The 15529-nt window shown below is 27.7% G+C and overlaps 4 protein-coding genes across 4 annotated transcripts in view; 3 read left to right on the forward strand and 1 right to left on the reverse strand.

The window, feature by feature from the left end:
- Nucleotides 1-7720: 7720 nt before the first annotated feature.
- On the forward strand, nucleotides 7721-10018 carry Phum_PHUM424550 (Sply, sphingosine-phosphate lyase, putative; the record flags this gene model as incomplete). Its single annotated transcript, XM_002429191.1, has 9 exons — nucleotides 7721-7868; nucleotides 7957-8172; nucleotides 8237-8445; nucleotides 8543-8779; nucleotides 8855-9064; nucleotides 9128-9366; nucleotides 9440-9586; nucleotides 9688-9808; nucleotides 9881-10018. 9 exons carry the CDS (start codon nucleotides 7721-7723, stop codon nucleotides 10016-10018), a joined length of 1665 nt encoding a protein of 554 aa, XP_002429236.1.
- A 448-nt stretch (nucleotides 10019-10466) lies between these two features.
- Nucleotides 10467-11882, forward strand: Phum_PHUM424560 (B-cell receptor-associated protein, putative; the record flags this gene model as incomplete). The annotated part of the gene is made up of 4 exons (XM_002429192.1): nucleotides 10467-10745; nucleotides 11181-11370; nucleotides 11462-11612; nucleotides 11828-11882. The coding sequence occupies 4 exons, from the start codon at nucleotides 10467-10469 to the stop codon at nucleotides 11880-11882; spliced, it is 675 nt and encodes a 224-aa protein (XP_002429237.1).
- Nucleotides 11883-14004: 2122 nt separating this feature from the next.
- Nucleotides 14005-14881, forward strand: Phum_PHUM424570 (uncharacterized protein; the record flags this gene model as incomplete). Its single annotated transcript, XM_002429193.1, has 4 exons — nucleotides 14005-14158; nucleotides 14250-14409; nucleotides 14483-14671; nucleotides 14812-14881. 4 exons carry the CDS (start codon nucleotides 14005-14007, stop codon nucleotides 14879-14881), a joined length of 573 nt encoding a protein of 190 aa, XP_002429238.1.
- A 47-nt stretch (nucleotides 14882-14928) lies between these two features.
- Phum_PHUM424580 (uncharacterized protein) overlaps nucleotides 14929-15529 on the reverse strand; it is a gene marked incomplete at both ends in the record, with an annotated part of 902 nt that continues 301 nt past the window's right edge. The window contains one exon of the mRNA XM_002429194.1: nucleotides 14929-15465. Within this exon, the coding sequence (XP_002429239.1) occupies nucleotides 14929-15465 (537 nt within the window). The remainder of the gene's footprint in view (nucleotides 15466-15529) is intronic.

Below are 15529 nucleotides of genomic sequence, written 5' to 3' on the forward strand. Positions count from 1 at the left end.
CGTACATTATACAAAATTCATTTTTGGTTTTAAAATATAAAATTATTTACACGTCGGAATTTATTTTGTCTATTAATAATAGTAAAACGATTAATCTACCGTCAATTAAATATTCTCTCTGACGTCATTTCAAAAATTATTAATTATTATTATTATTATTGTTATTATATAAAATAAATGAATAAATAATTAATTAATTTTTTCTTTTAAAAATCGATCGTATGACGTGAATCCATCCGACCCTGACGTCAGAGAGTTTTTTACTATTCCTTAATTAAACATATTTTCAGATTTCCAACGTTACATTTTATTATTTATTAATTTCTTTTCTTTTTTTTTTTTTGGTTTATTTTAATAATAATAATAATAAAATTATTATTATTAACGATTATGTGCACGCGTTCGCACGCACGCACGCACGCACACACACGCACACACGCACTTATTTATGAGTTAAAAACGTAACAAAATTCACATGAAAATGTTAAGAGTAGCCTTATTTCCTTTTCTTACTTCCTTCCTCCTTTTTTCTCTCGCTCTCTGCAGTTTCGCACCCGCCCCCCGAAATAAATTTCAAAGAGGCAAATATATATATTTTACGGGGGGTTTTGTAAACGAAAAAACATTTAATTATAAAAGTTTAAGTAAAAAACTCATAAATAATATATATAAAATAAGTAAAGAAAATGAAAACGTGAAATTTTCTCAAATTCGTGCCACATTAGTTCGTTTAATCCATTTTTTTTTTTTCTTAAAAAGGAAAAAGCTTTGGTTTCTCCTTTTTTCCTTTTTTTCCTTTTTTCTTCCCTTCCTTCCTAAGGAAAATTCATTTCCTTTGTGAAAACACTTTTTTCAAATTAAAAACTTCATTTCCTCTTTTTTTTTTTTTTCCTTTTAAATAAAAATAATTTTATTTTTATTTTTATTTTCTCTTTTTAAGAAGATGACTTTTTACGCAATACAATCTTTGAAATTAATCTCTTCCTTTATTTTTTTTATTTTATTTTCCTTTTGTGGATTTTTCTTCTCTCTCTCTCTCTCTCTCTCTCTCTCTCTCTCTCTCTCTCTCTCTCTCTCTTCCCTCTAGTCTCCCCATTAGCAACCTCCTTTTTTTTATAAATTTCCGAGGTGGAAAATTTTTTTTTTTATTTCCATTTTCCTTTTTTTTTTTTTTTTGTTTTGGTTGGCGGAAGAAGTGGAAGAAGAAAATGGTCGGTGGTGTGAAGGGCACTGGAGGAGGGAGTGAGGGGTGGAAGAAAAGCTGTTTGTTAAAGAAATGGAAATAAGACAAAAAATAAAAATAAAAACCAAATTAAGATGAAAAAAGGGAGAATAAGGTGGGAGAAAAATGGGATGAGTTTTAAAAGAAGAAAAAGAAAAAAAGAAAAGCTTCAACCGTAATTTAGTTAAAAAATTATTTCTTTCTTTTCCTTTTTTTTCCTTTTTTTTTTCCTTTTTTTTCCTTTTTTTTTTGAATGTTTAATAGACTTCCGCTTAATTTTCCTTTTTCCCCTTTTTTTTTTTACGGCTTAATCAAATTATTTACTCGAAAATATTTTTTTTTTTTTTTTTTTTTTTAATGGCGAACATTTTTTTCTTTCCAACCCGAAAACTCCGGTCGAATAATTAAATAAAAAAAATTTTTCATTTTTAAAATCAACCGGAAACTGATTTCGTGTACGCATCATTACGATTCATAAGGAGTCTACTACCACGTAATTTCCTTCAAGATTTGTTTGTTTTGTAACGATAATGACGGAACATCCTCCCATCACATGGTAAACGAACAAAACAACCGTTCGAAAATCTGTTTTCCTTATTATAAGAAAATAACGTACGAGGGGTTCGGAAATTCTCTTACTATCCCTTATCATCAATTTTCTCGGGTTTCCATGACAACAAGAGAACGTCTTCCTTATTTCGCAACAAAAACGGACTAACTTCACTTTATTTAACCCTTTTTTTTTTTTTTTTTTTTAAATTATTTATTTATTTATTTTTTTTTTTTTTAAATAAAATACGAACGTGAAAAAAAAAAGGAAAAGGAAACGTGACCCGACCCGTTCGTTCGTACGTTCGTGATGACGAAATAAATAAATAAATTTTACGGAAAATAAAAACGTTCGATAAAAAAATTAACCCCGTATCAAAAATTTTTCCTATCGGAATTTCAAAACTTTGAAAAAATCTTTTTTACCCCCTCCCCCTCCCCTCTTCCCCCTGTTTTCCTCTCCTCTCCCCCTCTTTCCCCCCAAATAAAAGATCATAATCATCACGATTGTTGTTTATCGATTGTGATAAAATAATAACGAAAATGTAAATTATAAAATAAATAATAAACGACAACGACAACAACAACAACAACAACAACAACGACAACAACGACAACAACAACAACAACAACAACGACAACAACGACAACAACAACAACAACAACAACGACGGTAAATTAATCCGTTAAAATTTCCTGGGAAGGATTTACCACGATGATAATAATAATATTAAGAAAAAAATTACCTCGAGGAGTTGGTGGTCTGTGTTGGTCCATTATCAATTTTGACATGTTTCAAACTCATATCATGTCCGAATGATTCCGCGTGTACGTGCGTGCGTACGTGCGTGTGCGTGTCGTGCAAATCGTGAGTCAGTTTCAATTCATTTCAAATGAAAACTTCTAAATCTTTTTCTCGGCCGTGCATCAACATTTTTTTTTTTCGGAACCTGAAAAAAAGTAAAAAAAACTTTAAATTTTTATTTATGAAATGAAATGATTCGAATTTTATGTGACGAGCCTAACGTGTGTGTGTTTAACGCACGCACGCACGCACACACACAAACGCACGCATAATTTTAACAAAAAACCTGCGTGAATGGTGCGTGCGTGAGTGCGGGTGCGTGCGGGTATATGCGTTTGTGTGTTGTGTGTGTGTATTTTCGATGATGGTGAATCAGAAATAAGATAAATCCGAGTCCACCCTTGTATGAAGGGTAGTTTTGTAGGATTAAATATATAAGAGGGCGTGGCCAAACAAGGGATGAAGGAGGGATTTGATGACGTCATCATAAAAATGGTTGTATTTTACGGGGTCTAATTTGCTTGGATAGTAGTTAGTTAATTCATAAAAAGAAAAGAATTAAAAATAAAAAAAAAAACGCACGAGTTTTATAATGATGACCTTACGGAAAAATAAATTTTTTTTTTCTTTTTTTTTTGTTGGACCGTTTCGCATCTCGTTCCCGTTTTCGTATACAAGTTTTATTATCATCATCATCATTATTATTATTATTATTATTATTATTATTATTATTATTATTATTATTATTATTATTTTTCTTTAAAGTAGTTAAAAGGTAAAAAAAAAAAAAAAATTAATTTTGTTTATGATTTACAATGCATGCCTAAGTTTTTCTTTTTTCCTTTTTTAAATTAACGTAAATTTATTTTTTACAGCAGCAGAAGAAAAAAAAAATTAATCGCAATGATAATAATAATAATAATTGTTTGAATTGTTTTAAAAAGTTTAATTACTTATTAAACTCGTCAATTTTTCTGTCAACATTTGAAAATTCGAAAAGATTAAAATAAAAGTTTTATTATTATTATTATTATTATTAGTTTCCCCCCCTCCCCGTTTTAGAAATTTTTTACGAAAATTCTAATCCCACGTGCACGCGCCCGCACATACACGCATACGCACACGCATAAACGTACGTTCGTAAATACATACGAATGCAGTTGGGAAATTTTTTTTTATTTATGTTTTTTTTCAGAATAAAAAAAAAAAAAGATGAAAACAATAATAATGATAATAATAATAATAATAATAATAATAATAATAATAATAATAATAATAATAATAATAATAATAATATTTTTTTGTCTGTCGTGGTGACTTTTAAAAATGAAAAATGAAATATTGACACAAAACACACACACACACAGACACACACAATTCTATTTTTCTTTTTTTCTTTTATTTTCTCATCTTTTGTTCTCTCTCTGTCTCTCTCTGTCTCTGTCTCTCTCTCTCTCTCTCTCTCACTCTCTCGAGGGATCTTCCTTTTTTTTTTTTTTTTTTTTTTCATTTCCTTCATAAGAACCCTACGATTCCCTTTTACTCGTTCGTTTGTCTGTTTTTCCCCTTCGAATTCCCCCAAACCTTCAAGGGAATGAAATAAAAATAAATAAAAAAAAAAAAAAAAGAAAAACAAAACCGAACGGTTGATGGGAACGTCAGAAAAAAGGAAAACCCAATCAATTTTCCGTGCTTAAAAAAAAAAAAAAAAAAAAAAAGGACGAACGGTTTTTTTCTCTCTCTCTCTCTCTTTTTTTCTTCTTATTTTTATGTACATTTATTTTATACTTCCATCATTTTTTATAATTTTTTTTTTTTGTCTTTTCTTTTTTCTTCTTTTTTTTTTCTCGTTGTTTTTATTTTGTGTTTTTTTTTTTTTTTTTTACTTAGTTTCAGACATTTTTCTTTTTTTTTTTTTTGATCGATACGATCGTGCATAAGTTTAGCTATTTTTTTTTTTTAAATGAAAATTTCTGTTATAAACAATTCGAATCTTTTGTTCTTCTCGTATTTGTTAACTCCCAAAAATAATCATTAAACAATTTTTTAAAAATCATTATTAACATCACTCTTAAACACGACAAGGCTCTTATTTTTCGGGGTTTTTAAGCATTTATTCCAGGTTTATACCCTATTCCTTAGGGATAAATGCTCGAATTTCGGTGGTGCTGCTGTTTTCGAAGAATGTGGGCCGTCCCACATAGTGCGATTTCCTGGATGGTTTCTTCTTTTAGGTTCTTCAAAATCTTCTTTAAATTTCTTTTTATTGAATGTGGCATGGCTCCCAATGCTCCCACGATGACCGGAATCGTTTCTGTTTTTGTTCCCCACATTCTGGTTATTTCAATTTCCAAATTTCTATATTCCAGCCTTCTGTCTGCTTATTTGGCTGTCTGGTGTTTTTTTCAGCCGGCACGGATACTGCAATTAACTTGCACCATTTTTCCGCATTATGCCTGAGGATGATATCGGGTTTGTTGGCTGGCACAGTTCTGTCAGTCAAGGATTTGTTGATCATACAGAACCTTGTACGGACCTACTGTCGTAATCGGGCTTGGAATGTGGTTGTACCACTCCTTGGGTAATCCATCCATTCCATATTCTCAGCATATACTCCAATGGAGATATTTTATTAACATTATTATTATTATTATTTTACGAACACTCAGTGCCTTGATTGAAGAAAAAAAATTACCGGCGACATTTTTACTATATTTGAAAAATTTTCTATTTACTTGTCGTTTTGCAATTATTATTATTATTATTATTGTCCACCATTAAACACGACAAGGCTACTTGTCGGGGTTTTTAAGTATTTATCCGAGGTTTCTACCCGATTCCTTAGGGACAAATACTCGAATTTCGGTGGTGCCACTTATTATAAGATAGCACCACATCAATTCTTGAAGGTCTTCCTGAGTCCATCTTTATTCGATGGGAACGATTTGTCTCCTGAACTGGGCTCCAGTGACTAACATCTTTGGAGTGGCCAGGATCAGAAGCAGTGAAATTCACATTCTCGTCGAGCTGCCTCAGGTCGACAGTAGAATAAGATTTTGTTTTTGGTTCTTACTTTGTCTTGTTCTCATTTTTTTTTTTTTTGCTCTTTTTAAGCCAACGGCACGTGGCGTTCTCAAACGGTCACCCATCCAAGTTTGCACCACGCCCAATGCTGCTTAACTTCGGTGATCGTACGGGAACCGGTGTGACCAGCACGGTATGGCCGTTGTTTTATTATTATTATTATTATTATTATTATTATTATAAATAATGAAGTGAAAAATTAATATTACACGTCAAATGTTAAAAAAAAAACCTTTTGTTTAAATTTTTCTTTAGCCAAAGGTATTTGCAAAAAAAAAAAAGAAAAAAGTTTTTCGTCTGCATGATTAAACGTTTACATGATTTTCCTTTGTTTCCTTTGTTAATTGAAATTATTTCCTTTTAAAATAATTAATTATAAAATCAAATTACTTATTGTTTGTTTCAAAGCGTGTGTGTGTGTATGTGTGGCGGCGGGGGGGGGGTAATTTAAGGTGAAGGGGTGTGAGAGAAAGAAAAAAACAACTAAATTACGAAATCTATGCGGAAAATTAATTTGTGCGGCAATTATAAACGATTTTAAAAAGACGATATGAAAAACCTTAAAAAAAAGGAAAAAATTGGAAAAGAAAAACGAGTTAAAAAGAAAAACGAAGGGAAAAATAAAATAAAATAAAAAAAAAGGAAGAAGAAGAAGAAAACAGTCTTTAAAATATTTTGGTTTTGATTGTATTGAATAATCTCATTATATTCTAGAAACTCAACATTAATCCTTGAGGCTTAAAAACGTCGCGGGAACTCTGCTCTCAACCCTTTTTTTCGGGCACCATCATCTTTTTTTTTTTTTTTTTTTTTTTCCTCTTTTTCCCATTTTCCTTTACGCTCCCCTTTTAACCCCCTTCCTCTAACCCGAAACCATCCCTGGGTTTTTTTTTTTTTTATTCTCATTTTCTAAGAATGAGGCACGGAAAAAAACAAATCACCATATTTTTCTTCCTTTTTTTTTTTTTTTGGCAAAATGAAAAAAAAAAAAGCGGGGGTAAAGTGGGGGGATGGGGGGGGAAGGGGGGGAAATGAAAGAAGACATAATTTTTCATTCGTCTCGTTAAAAAAAAAAAAAATTTTAAATACCTTTTTGGATAATTTTCCACTCCGAGACATATTTAGAATATCCGGAAAATTTTCACTTTTCCAACAAAGTTTTTCTTTTATGCATTCCATTCGCCGACGACCTACCCGAATTGATACCTGAAACGATAAAATTTTAATAACAATTTTTTTTTTTTAACAAAGGTCAAAAGGTTATTCGGAGAAGAGTAGGTAAAAAAAAAAAAATAATAATGAAACCTCGTACTTCTCCTTCTTCATATTATGATCGATCGGACGATATCAAATGATTGTTTTTATACGTGACGTCATTAATGTTTGTCGACGATTTATCGACAAAGGAAAGACAACAAACAATCTTTAAATTTTTTTTTTTTTTTTTTTTTTTTTGTATTAGTATCGCTACGTTAGTTTTCATTTAAACATTATTTGTTAATTATTTAATAAAAATTTTCTTTTTTTTTTTATCATTATTATTATTATTAACTATTTTTTTCTGCGTCAACATTAATAATTTTTTTTGAATTCAAGTTTGATTCAAGGTTTGTTTTGTTATTTTATCACATTTATTAAAATTATTTATTAAAAAAAAAAAAAAAGAAAGATTCTTATTTAACGATTTATGAAATAATAATTACTATACGTTTGTAAAATTATTAATGTACATAAAAACAGAGAGAGCAATTATTATTAATTTTATGTCTTTTTTTATTAATCATAACCTTAATTGTAACGATGGTCATCTATGTATGGTTTTATCCTTTTTTTTTTTTTTTTGTTAATAAAATTTTTCTTTATGTTGTTATTTCATAAATTTTTATTTGATTTTAATTATTGATTGATAAAATAAAAAATTTTTAAGTAGTCTTATCACTTGTTATCAGAGATAATTATTTTTATGATCATTTTTTGAAAATAATTATAAGGTTACAATTTTTAATTAGTCGTTACCTTTTTTTTCTTTTTTTTTTTTTTTTGGTTTATGCAGTGAGCTGATGGCTTTTGTTAAAACTCAAATATGTGGAATTAAAGGATTTATAAATGAATATTTTAAAGAAAAAGAACCATGGCAAGTTGTGGTTATAACTGCATCTACTGTATTTACTCTAACATGGATTCACGATTGTATTTCAAAAGAAATAAGTAATTATTTAAAATTTGTCGTTTTGTTTGTGGATTATGAAAAAAACTTGCAATGGCAGACATTTTATCGAGTTTTTGTTTTTTGTAGATTTGGTCGATAGTGGTAAAAAATTATTTTTTAAACTCATTAAAAAAATTCCATCAGTTAAAAATAAAATTGATAAAGAATTGAAAAAAATTGAGAATGAATTTGTGAGCGATGTTAAAAAAAGAAATAAAGGAAACAATTATATTCTTGAATTACCACAAAATGGAATGTCGAGTGAAGACATTTTAAAACTCACCGATGTGTATTTGAATAGTGGTAAGTGAAAAGGGATTTTTTTCAATTGGAAATTCAGTTAAATTTACCAAATTTCTTCTTACAGGTGAATATAAATGGGAAAATGGAAAAGTATCAGGAACGGTTTATTATTATAATAATCAATTAGTCGAACTTATAACTCAAATTTATGGGAAAACATCATATACGAATCCTTTACACCCTGAAGTATTTTCTGGAATATGTAAAATGGAAGCAGAAGTTGTTAGAATAACAGCAAATTTATTTAATGGGGGACCTGAATCATGTGGCACTGTATGGAGAAGTTAATAGAAAAGAAATATTTTAATTAAATTTTTTTTTTTTACTCGTTTAGGGAGAAAATTAAAATTTAATTTTCATGTTTTTTCAGATGACCACTGGTGGAACTGAAAGTATTATAATGGCTGTCAAGGCTTATAGGGATTATGCTTTTTTCGAAAGGGGTATTAAATATCCTAACATGATAGTTGCAACCACAGCTCATCCTGCATTCGATAAAGCAGCACAATATTTAAAAATTAAAATAATTCACGTTGAAATCGATTCGAAAACTACTAAAGTTAATTTGAATGCGATGAAAAAAGCCATTACACAAAATACTTGCATGGTAAATTGTGTGCATTTTTTTTTTTTTTTTTAACTTATTGTTAGTCCATGAAAATTTATTGACTTACATTATTAGCTTGTGGGTTCCGTCCCGAATTATCCATATGGAACGATGGATGACATTGAAGGAATAGCTGCCCTCGGTTTAAAATATAACATTCCCGTTCATGTGGATGCTTGTTTGGGAGGTTTTATCATACCATTTATGGAATCTGCAGGATACCACATTCCTCCTTTTGATTTTAGAGTTGAAGGAGTTACAAGCATTTCAGCAGATACACACAAGGTAAGGCCAATTTCATCCCCTTGATTTAAGTGTATTTGAATCTAAAAAAAAGTTTAATTATAGTATGGTTGTGCTCCAAAAGGATCATCTGTCGTATTGTACAAAAGTAAAAGTTATCTTCACCATCAATACACAGTGACAACCGATTGGACTGGAGGAGTCTATGGTTCACCGACAGTGAGTGGTTCAAGAGCTGGTGGCATAATTGCAGCTTGCTGGGCTACATTAATGCACTTTGGATTTTCTGGTTACGTAGAAACAACAAAAGCCATAATTAGTACAACGAAATACATTGAGAATAAGTCAGTGGATGTTTCGAAATGAATTTTTTTTAAACATTTAAACAATAAATAATTACTTTGTGTTGTTTGATAGATTGAAAGAAATTGATGAAATATTTGTTTTTGGTTCTCCCATTACTTCAGTTGTTGCCATTGGTTCAAATACATTTCATATATACAGACTTTCTGATGCTTTATCTAAATGTGGCTGGAATCTCAATCCACTTCAATATCCTCCTGGGTGAGCTGGAAACAAAAAAAAACTTAATTTTATATTTGCTATTAGTTTAAGTTGAAAAGCAAAAAATTTTTCTTTTAAATTATTATTATTATTATTATTAGCATACATTTGTGCGTAACGAATTTGCACACTAGAAAAGGAGTCGCCGAAAGTTTTATTGAAGATGTCAAAAGAGAAGTGGCCGTTATTATGAAAAATCCAGATGAGGAAGTTAAAGGAAAGGTATGATTAAGTTTAACAAGTCATAATTTTACAATATCATGATGAAATTTAATCTTTTTTTTTTTAATAAAGATGGCCATGTATGGAACTTCTGCAAATTTACCTGATAGAACAGTAGTTGGAGATTTTGCGAGGATATTTTTAGATGCAATGTTATACATTCCAGAACAAGAATCGAAGCTAAAAGATTCCGACTCTTTTAAAAACTAGTTAGTTCAGTATTTAAAAAAAAAAAATGAATTTTTTTATTGTAATTTTATATTTAAAAATATTAAATAATTAATGCGCTAAACGTACACTTTTATTTTATCACATCCGGTTTGTTTTATACCGGAAGTATGATGATTTTTTAACGAACATTTTTCAAAAAAAGAACTTTCATAAAGTTTTTGAATATTCAAAGTACGTTTAATATATGAAATTTTTTTTTTTTTTCATAAGTTGGTAATTGTGCCCTTTGAGTTTGCTCATTATAAGTTATGAGTCATTATTTTATTACGCCTGTATTTCTTTTCGTCATTTTATTGTGAATTCACATTTAGCGGATTAATTTTTTAGAGGCTTTTGCAGGTTGCAGAATTTTAATAAAAACTTTTTTTTTTTTGGTTTCATTTCACATTTTTTAAATAGTAAATAATAAAAAAAGAAAAAGTTCGTAATGTCTATTCAGTGGACTCTTATAGCTGGATTTCTTTATTTCGAAGTTGCTGTCGTTTTGCTCCTCGTATTACCGGTTGCAAGTCCAAAAAAATGGCAAAGAATTTTTAGATCTAGATTTTTAAATGCATTGGGCGCGCAAGCTTCCTTTTATTTCTACGTACTATTAATTATTTTAGTTATATTTTTAATGGATGCCTTAAAAGACATGATGAAATATTCTAATTCGGAAAGTGGTGATAAATCTCAAACTCATAGTCACCTCGATGCTGAAATGCAAGTGAGTATCTTTTCCCTTCCCCCCACACCCCCCCTTTTTAAATAACATACCATCAAATTTATATACCTCAATATCTTTCCAAGGCAGATTTATATCTGTAGCTTTAACTTGATATAACTTGTTTAAAATTGCATTATTTTGCTTAAAATGTATAAAAATAACCAAAAACTTCATGGGACAATGTATTTACACACTTTTTTTTTAGAAAGTTACAAGTAAAATGGTCTTAGAATGATTTTCACAATCGAAGGTAGTCTTTGACCCTTAATTAATTTTATTCATTGAAAAGAATGTTTCATATGTAAACAATTCAGGCTTTGATATCATTCCTATCGAGTTTATCGCCTAATATTTTTTTTAATGCATTTCAGCAAATATTAAATAAATAAATAAAAAACTTACCTTAAAAGTACATCACATTCATTGTTATTTCAGATGAACATGAAAAAATTTAGAGCCCAACGTAATTTTTACATTTCCGGATTTGCATTATTTTTAAGTTTGGTCATTAGACGTTTATGTCATCTCATATCGAATTTGGCCGTAATGCAGGCACAAAGCGAAGCTGCATTAAAACAAGCTGCCAATGCTTCATCCAGTGCAAAAAGTTTACTAAATCAAATAGGTTTGTCTCATAAAATTTTCTGGAAAAAAGAAAAAAGAAAAAAAATTATAATTATTAAATAAAAATTAAATTAAATTATTATTAGGTGAAGATGCTCAAAATCATTCGAACGAAGCACACGATGAAGAAGTAAAAGGATTAAAATTGGAAATCAGTAAATTGAAAAAAGAATTAGAAGCTGAAAAATTAGATAAAGAAACTGTTAGGAAACAAGCAGAATCGACAAATGCTGAATATGACAGGTTAAGCGAAGAATTTAATAAATTGCAAAAAAAATTACATCACGGTTCTGAGGGTGATAAAAAAGATGATTGAATTATTTTTTATTTAAAAAAATTTGTTTTTTTTTTTCTTTTTCTTAAATTCAATCATCATCAATTGTTTATGTTTGTTTTTATGTTAACAATATAATATTTTAAATATATATATAATACATAATAATATATATTTTTTCTAGGGTAATGTTAATGTTAACGTTAATTTTTAAAAAAAATTATGTTGTGAAATGTTGAAACATTTTTTCAGTTTTTTTTTACTAAATAATATTTTGTAATTACATTGTTAATAATTAATTAATTAATGAAAACATTAAAAATTATACTTTACGTTTATTTATTTCATAATAAAGAAACGTATTTTTTTTCTTCAATTTATACACAATATATATAAAAATTTTGTTTTTGTTTTTAAAGTAATTATGTTTTGATATTATTTTTTAACTTGATTTAAGTTTAATTGTATGAAAGACATACAGTTTTAATAAAAATTAACTTATTAAACCGAATGATGCTGATGATATCGAATGATGTGTAAATTCAAAAAGTTATATTCGAAAGCCAATGAAAGCTTGCCTATTCAAATCATAAATAAATTTTAAAAAGTTTTGACAGATGATGCAACTTATTCGATATAAAAGTTTAGTTTTTTATAAAATTAACTTGTTCGATTACTAAATTGATATTTTATTTGATTGAGGCTTGTTAAATTTAAGTCCACATCAGTGCCAAATGTTGTTAACAATACATTTACAATTTTTTTTTTTAAATTATCAACTAATAAGTTAAATCTATTACTATAAAAAAAACTTTAAATAGAAAAAGAGAGAAAATTATTATATATAACCCTTATTAGTTTAAAAGTCTGAATATTTTAAAAATTATCCTTTTTAGATTTTTGTTTTATTAATAATAATATTAATAATGATAGTGTAATTTATTGAACTTTAATTATTATTACGTAAGTAAAATTTGTTTTAATTCATTTTTTTTTTTTTTTTTTTTTTTGTTTGCTCTACTAATCTCTCTAATGTAATATTATTAATATTTTAATCATAATTTTTATTTTAAGCAAATTTATTTGTACTTTTTTTTTTTTTTTATTTATTCTATTTATTTGATATGAAATTTTCGTTGCCGATAGATAATTTTTTTTTGTAAGCTTTTTTTTGAAATTTAAGCTTTAATAAATATTTTTTTTTTTTTTTGTTTGTAAATGAAAAATGAATTTTTTTTATTTTTTAAAAAAATCCTTGCACCATGAAAAAAATTTTTTTTTTTTTTTTTTTAAATAATTTTAAAACTTATATTGCACTTAACGATAAAATTATCGACCAAATCACCTTGTAAAACATTTAGAATTAAAAAAAAAATTGTCATAGCTGAGTTTAAATCTAAATTAAAAATTTTTTTTTTTTTTGAACTAAATACCTTAATTGAATTTTTCAGTTAAAAAGTTTCCATTTTCGAATTTGGCAATGGCGTCATAATTATTCCAAAAGTTTTCTAAAAGTTTATTCCTAAAATTTTTATTCCGAACGAATAATTTTTACTTTATCTGGATTAGAAATTAATTATATCAAGAACCAAATATTAAAAAAAAAATGAAACACATTTTAAAATTTACATAAACGAGTACTTTTCTTTCGCCATTAATTTTTTTTAACGGTTGAACCGCGTACCCAGCTTCAAAGTCACGTGGTACACATTTAAGCTTACACAAGTCATGGTACAAATTTTAAAAGTGTCACAAGAGCTTATGTGCTTTCTAGAAAAGTTTAATTTTTTGCGCGCCATTTTTCATAATATATATCCTTATTACATTAATTAATATACCATACGTCAGCTGCTTGATTTCAGGGGAATACCAAATAGAAATTACCAGAATGTTAAATATTCTAAGTAACCAAGCCTTAGAAATTATTACTCGAGTAAGTGATGAATTTTATTAAATTTATCGAGTTCACAAAAGGAAACGTTTAAAACAACGAATTGATATTTTAATAATCACGTCAAACAAATAGTATTCACGAACACAAATGTGACAATATTAAAAATTGTATTTTTACTGTCATAAATTTAATTTAAACAATTATTTTTTTTTTTTTTTTTGTGCTCACCTTGAAAATATAAAAAGTTTGTATGTTAATTTTTTTTTTACGAGTTTGAAAATTATTTTATTATTTTAAATTAATTTTTCTGTTATAAATAATTTAGCCTTTGCTAAATGGCTTTTGAATTATTGAATTTTATAAATTCCAGATGTAATTTTTTGATTAGTTTAGTTATTAACTTAAACATTATAATGCATGTATATTCACATTATAATGCAGTTTATTTTTCAGTTTAAAATTACAAAATGTCTGACTTTGTCGAGGATTATCAATCAAACTCGTTACAATATTGGGATCCGAGAGAAAAATTTCATGATTTAAATTCATCTAATATATTATCAGAATCTGAATACAAGGCAAATAAAGAAAACTATAAAATGTATAATAATAATAACGAAGGTCAGTGGTAATTAAATCGAAAAGGTTGAAAAGTGATCGAATGTTTAAACATGTTTGAAAAAAGGTTTTTTTTTTTTTTTTTTTTTGACAGCTTGCTTAATTTTAACAATACCTCCAGAAAATAGATTTAGATATAGGTATGATACCGAAATGTCAGGTACACATGGATCTTTACAGGGTATAAGAACAGGAAGAGATAAAAGTGCACCAACTGTACAGTTATTAAATTATCCACACGAAGCTTTGATAAGGTATCATTTTAAATTTTTTTATAAAAATTTCAAAAAATTTAATTTTCTTATATTTTTTTTTTGTGGATTATAGAGTCACATTAGTTACATGTTCTGATGATAACGAATATTATCCACATCCACACAGTTTGTTTGTAAAAGAAAAACTGTATCAAAAAAAAATATATGAAAATTGGGATAATAAAAATTTAACTAAAACAGGTCATTACTCAGGTCCTCATTATATCAGGATCGGTACAAATCGACAAGATTTTACAGCAAGGTACAACTTACAATTATTATTATTAATGATTTTTTTTCGTTTTGCTGTCTGTGCACAAATGCATTATTCATCATTGAAATTTTTCAGGTTTGAAGGAATGTGTATAATTAATTCGAAAAAAGAAAATTTTTACTCATCAGTACAAGAAAAATTACAGAAAAAATTAAGGGAACAAAAATATGGATATTACAAATTTCATCATTCGACTAACATAGTGAGTGAATTTTTAAAGCAAACAAACTCATCATCACTCTTCATCATTCTTCGGCCATGAGCATTTCGTTATCATTATCCATTTTTGATTGTGTTGAATTTTTAAAACAATCGTTAATTAATCCTTTTCCTATTTTATAATTTTCTTCCAATTGAACGACAGAATTCGACACGCATCCCAAAGCTATGTGAGCCAAAAGATATTTCGTATTGATACCATTGATTTCCGTTACGTTCGTTGAAATGTCTTCTTGTAATTTTTCATAATGAACAACGGATTGAATGAGAGATGCAATAACGCAAGATTTATCCAAACAATTATCAACTTTGTTCAAATAATATTCGTGCATTTCCAAAGAAATATTTTTTATATGTTCGAAATTTTTAACGACGTCCAAATAAGTCGTTTCTGTTTCTATCTGTGCCAATCTTATGCAATTGTGTAAATTATATCCGGTCATTTTATACGCTTGAATCGTGCTATCTTCGTATTTGAATATGCAATCCAACAATGATAAATCATGGGTTATGTTTTTATTCGATAAAACATCATCTTTTTTTTCAGATGATTCCATCAAAGTCTGAAAGAAAAAGAATAATAATAATAATAATTATTATATTATAATCGAACGGGAACGAAAAATT

Source organism: Pediculus humanus, genomic scaffold (assembly GCF_000006295.1).
Source record: "Pediculus humanus corporis 1103172108193 genomic scaffold, whole genome shotgun sequence".
Lineage (NCBI taxonomy): Eukaryota > Metazoa > Arthropoda > Insecta > Psocodea > Pediculidae > Pediculus > Pediculus humanus.